Source organism: Triticum dicoccoides, chromosome 4B, assembly GCF_002162155.2.
Source record: "Triticum dicoccoides isolate Atlit2015 ecotype Zavitan chromosome 4B, WEW_v2.0, whole genome shotgun sequence".
In the NCBI taxonomy this organism is placed as follows: domain Eukaryota; kingdom Viridiplantae; phylum Streptophyta; class Magnoliopsida; order Poales; family Poaceae; genus Triticum; species Triticum dicoccoides.
In genome coordinates this window covers 682053987-682059159 of record NC_041387.1, presented here as the reverse complement: position 1 = coordinate 682059159, position 5173 = coordinate 682053987, and the positions used below count along the sequence as shown (strand labels likewise).

At 48.9% G+C, this 5173-nt stretch overlaps 1 protein-coding gene across 4 annotated transcripts; it reads left to right on the top strand.

The window, feature by feature from the left end:
- Positions 1–2541: 2541 nt before the first annotated feature.
- On the top strand, positions 2542–4278 carry LOC119294355. Of its 4 annotated transcripts, none has more exons than XR_005143410.1 (5): positions 2542–2833; positions 3330–3509; positions 3654–3748; positions 3839–3909; positions 3986–4278. XR_005143410.1 is itself a non-coding variant. In XM_037572557.1 (5 exons), coding segments are annotated over exons 2-5 (399 nt in total). In that variant the 5' UTR covers positions 2542–2833; positions 3330–3332; the 3' UTR covers positions 3987–4278. The 4 variants fall into 4 exon arrangements, 2 of the variants coding, with proteins under 2 accessions (XP_037428454.1, XP_037428455.1); XR_005143409.1 differs by having other exon boundaries at positions 3330–3568; XM_037572557.1 differs by having other exon boundaries at positions 3330–3564.
- Positions 4279–5173: the final 895 nt, after the last annotated feature.

The window sequence follows — 5173 nt, the reverse complement described above, 5'->3', positions numbered from 1 at the left end:
GAGGTGTGGCGATGCGGCCATTAGAGAGCCACCAATCTGTCCAAAATCGAGCCATCTCCCCATCTCCAAGCGTGCACCTTGTCGCTGCCTTGTATATTCCCATCGATTCGTCGGATACTTGTATGTTAAACTCACTCCACGGCCTGGTTGAGTCGGTCCTCTGTAACCATGGCCATCGTGCCCTAAGTGCAGAGTTCAGGTAGCACAAGTTCGGAACACCGAGGCCGCCATGCTCCTTGGGCGAGCAAACCTGGTTCCATGCAACGATGCAGTGTCCTCCATTCACCTCGCGTCGCCCTTTCCATAGGAAACCACGGCAAATCTTGTTCGCGGCAGTAATAGTTTTGATTGGCAGGTCGAAGTGCCATCATCGTGTGAATCGGCATGGACATCAAGGTAGATCTAAGCAGCTCGAGTCGTCCAGCCCGATAAAGCAGTCTCGCCTGCCAAGCAGGCAGCTTGTCAGCCATCTTGTCAACCATGTATTGGAGCTGAGCTGTCGTGATCTTACGTAGCCCCAAAGGCAGCCCAAGGTATTTACACGGCCAGCCCAACACCTGGCATTCTATCTCAGCTGCAATCAACTGCTTCTGCTCGTCGGAGCATCTTATTGGGTGTGCGGAGCACTTTGTCAGGTTAGTGCTGAGACCGGATGCAACACCAAAGTCATACAACAACGCAACACAAGCCCTGAGACTTTGCACATCTGGCTTAATGAACGTGATCACGTCATCCGCATAGATGGAGGTGCACTTCCGAACGCCGGTGGACGCAAGAGGCATCAGAATCCCTGCCGCCATGGCCTTGCAGAACATACGTTGCAGCCCCTCCATGACAAGGACAAACAAGAGGGGGGAGACCGGATCTCCTTGCCGCAGACCTTGTCGATTGTAAATGACCTCTCCTGGAACGCCATTGAGTAGCACTCTAGTGGAGGACAAAGCTAGAAGGCCAGAGATCCATGCCATCCATTTATTGCCGAATCCCATGTGTCGGAGGATCTCCAGAAGGAATGCCCAGTGCACGGTGTCGAAGGCTTTTGTAATGTCAAGCTTAAGCATCACGGCCTCTCGCCTCACCGCGTGAAGCTTTCTGGCCAACCCTTGCACCATCATGTAATTATCATGCAACCATCTTCCTTGAATAAAAGCACCTTGGTCCGTTCCGACCAACTCTGGGACGTCCGGGGCCACACGTGTTGCCAACACCTTGGCAACAAGTTTCGGGAAACTATGGATCAAGCTGATGGGGCGAAATTCACGGATCTCCATGGCTGCTGGCGTCTTGGGCAGGAGAGTAATAAGAGCCTGGTTAATGGACGTGAGGCCGCGGAAATCCATCCTGCCAAAAGTCTGGAAGGCCGCCATGACATCATCTTCTATGATCTGCCAGCAACTCAAGTAAAACCGTGCTGGAAAGCCATCAGGCCCTGGCGCCTTGTCAAGCTCCTGAGCACGAATGGCTGTCCAGATCTCCTCCTCAGTGAACTCAATTTCAAGGTGACTCATGTCCTTGCGGGGCAGCCCTAGCTCATCCAAATCGAGTGTGAACTCCCGGTCTGTGGTGTCTCCAAGCAGGTTAGAGAAGAAAGAATCGACAGCCTCTGCCATAGACTCATGGTCAGTCGTAACCACGCCATCCACTTAGTTAATTTTCGTATTATACAACTTGAATATATTTGATGTTGATATGTTTAAATATAAGTTTGATCAAAGTTATATGAAGCTTGACTTCAAACTTATATGCGGAGTAAAAAGAAACGGTGGAAATATGTGACAAGACAACTTGGCAATGGCATCTGTGTGAGCATCAATAGTACCTGCAGCTTAATTAGCCATTTCTTTTAGGCGGACAAGATCTCTTTGCTTGGTAGCACCATCGACTACGTGAAGCTGCTGGAGGAAAAGGTGAAGACCCTGGGAGAGCAAGGCCTGCTAAAGTCGCCAGAGTGCACCTTGTTCGAGAGCAAGTGCAGCATATCCGCCGCCGACAAGGACGACTCAGCAGGCCCCAGCGGGAGCGGCTCTGGGTCCGGCCGGGGACGCCGAGTACTCAAGCCTGGTCGACGTCGACGCCAGCACCCGCGGGAACACGGTGCTCCTAAAAATCTGCTGCAAGGAGAGGAGGCGGGTGCTGGTGATGGTGCTCTCTGAGCTCCCGAACCAGGGCCTCTCCATCATAATCACCAACGTCCTACCGTTCACGGACTCCTGCCTCAACATCACCATCACCGCAGAGGCAAGTCCTCTCTGCCCCAGTAATAGATTGTGCAAATCCGGTTATAATTTGCAAGTCAGCCTGGACGACACGAGCAAGTTTTGCGGCCCGCTCGTGGCCCGTTCAGGACCGGACCGTACGGTCCAGGCCTGGTAGAAAAACAGGACGGGCCGGGCCCAGAAATACAGACCGCAAAAAGTTCGGTCCGGTCCGGTCTTTAACCGGGCCGACCGAGCGGACCGCTGGCGCAGCAAGGCCCATCTGGCTGGACAGATCGAGGCATCGAGCGAACCCCCTCCCCTCGTTCCATTCCCCCTCCCCCCCTCCCCTCGCTCTCCTCTCCTCACAGCGCCTCCTCCTCTCCAATCCCAAACCCTAACCCTTCATCGACGGCGCCATCACCCGCGGCTTCTCCCCTTCATCGACGGCGCCATCGCCCGCGGCCTCTCCCCTTCATCGACGGCGCCATCGCCCGCGGCCTCTCCCCTTCATCGACGGTGCCATCTCGTCCGAGTACGAGCTGGAGGAGCACGTGTACGTCGGGGACGCAGCAAGGCCAGCACGCCATCGGTCCCGTCTTCCCTGGTTCCTCGCCGAGCGCCACGAAGAGGAAGAGGTAACCTGACCTGTAACCCCGCCAAACTGAGGTGATTCAGTGCTGAACTTAGATAGGTGATCTAGAGATCTAGTGTTTGAACAAGAAACTTTCTGAATTTTCTGAACTTATGTAAGAGTTTCTGAATTTTCTGAACTTATGTAACAGTTTCTGAATTCTCTGAACTAATGTATCTAGAGTTTCTGAATTTTCTGAACTAATGTAATAGTTTCAGTAGATGTAGTGTTTCAACAGCAAACTTTAGTCAAGAGATTATACTGAAAAGTGACAATAGTTTCTGAAAAAATGCTTGATTATGCACTATTGCTAGATGACTATATGTTTGTTTGCACTAGTACTAGCTGATTTAACACGTTTGGTCAGGAGATGTAGTTCTAGAGAGTAGACAGTATGTGCAGAACAAGGTTTTCTATGCTACAACAAGAAGAAGATGAATTATTTGCACTTGATGGTTGATGTACTGACTGTAGATATTATGTGCTGTTTTTTTTTGTAGAGAATGGTGAAGGAGAAGGGGAATGAGAAGGGAAAGGGTGCTGGTAAGGAGAATGGGAAGCCGAAGGGTGCTGGTAAGGAGAATGGGAAGGCAAAGGCAAAGGAAAAGAGCTTGAATTACCTAATTAGGCAAGATTCGGCGCTGCCTCCTCTAGTTCCGAGGAAGAAGAGCAAACCTAAGGTGCAGATTAAGAAGGCGAAAGACTTTCCCAATGCCCCAATGGGAGAGTTAATTTGTAGGTATGTCAACTCGTACTAATGAACTTTGGATATAAACTTGTCAAGTTCTCATCCTCAAACTAGTTTGTCTACTTGTGTGTATTAGATGACTACAGGAGTTCGTTAAAACCGGTTATGGTGGAGGCATTAGTTTGTGGTGCAAGTTATATCAAGGGTGCTCACGTTGACTTGAATCTGGTGGTATGTTTGCCATCTTTTCCTTACCTTTTTCTTTCTTTCTTTTTTGGTCTTGTTGTGATGTGAGCATTTGTCGAACTTCCACACTTGTAGCCGAGGGATGAGAATGAAGAGGATGATGTTGAAACCACCAAGTTACCCATCGTGGAGGAGATCAACGATTGGTAACAATTCTTCCTACATGTTTCACTTGGTATACGATACCAAACATTATTTATGTGAATGTTGCTTATCTTGTAGACACTCATCATGTGGATGTTGATCTTGATCTTGCTATTTTGGAGACGAATGTCAAAGTGATCTTTCTCATGGGAAGGCTACTTTTGCATTTGGGTTATGTTCGAACTTGTAAGTCATGAACTGTGAAATGTCACAACTAGCTTGGAGATGAACCTCTCATTTGTGTTATGTTCAACTTGCCAATTGACATGGACTTGAAATTGTCATTGCAAGTTTGTAATCGTGTCGTTCAATGATGATAAGACATTATGTTTGTGGATGTGGTATTTGTGTTGCTTAACCTGATTTGTGCTATGTTTGCTGTCAAAATCAGTTGTTTTGATGTCCAAAAAACAAAGGAAATGCTATCCGAATGTAGTTATTTTTACTGTCCAAATTTAGTCTAGTGCCTGCTGTCCAAATGAATTGTTTGTGGATGTGATATATCTGCTGTTTCTGTCCAAACTTACCTGAAAATGTAGTGAGGAGTGATGACTTATCATATTACATCCATTCGTAAGCTTGTCACTATGTGATGCCTAAACAGTAGCTAAACTTATCTACTTGTTGTTGCACTTTTGCTTTATTTACTCTCCAAAATCAACAGATGCCTAAACTGATGACTAGTCTGTTGCATGTTCTAGCATACACTTTGCTCCTTCTCTGAATAATAGGACCGGCAGCATGCATATGTCCACGTACAGTCAGTAGCTCAGCTAGTTTCGCTCAAGACCAGGTCATGGGATGGATCGTGCGATCGGCAGCTACCTGCAACTGCATAAGCAACAGCTAAATATGACCTATACGCAGCAAAATACAGTCTGCCAGGCAAGGTGACGGGCCGGTCCATTCGGTCCTCTCGGGCTTGACCGAGCTGGCCCCCAAAAGGTCCGGTCCCAGAAAAGGAGCTCGTTGGACAGCTCGGTCCGGTCCGGACCGGACCGCCGGCGGCCGGTCCAAGTGGCGGCTCGGACCGGGACCGGACCGGCCCGGACCGTGTCCACCCTGATTTGCAAGAAAATAAACTGCGGTGGCTAGTCTACAACTAATGTGATATCAGAAGATTGACATGTTCAGCTCTGTGCAGATCGAAGAGGGGTTTTCGTCTGCAGTTGAAGAGATGGTGAAGAACCTGAAGATGGCTCTCAGAAGCTTCAGCTGGTGAAGCGATTTGTACAAATGATTAGACCTTCCCCCCTTTACTTTCTG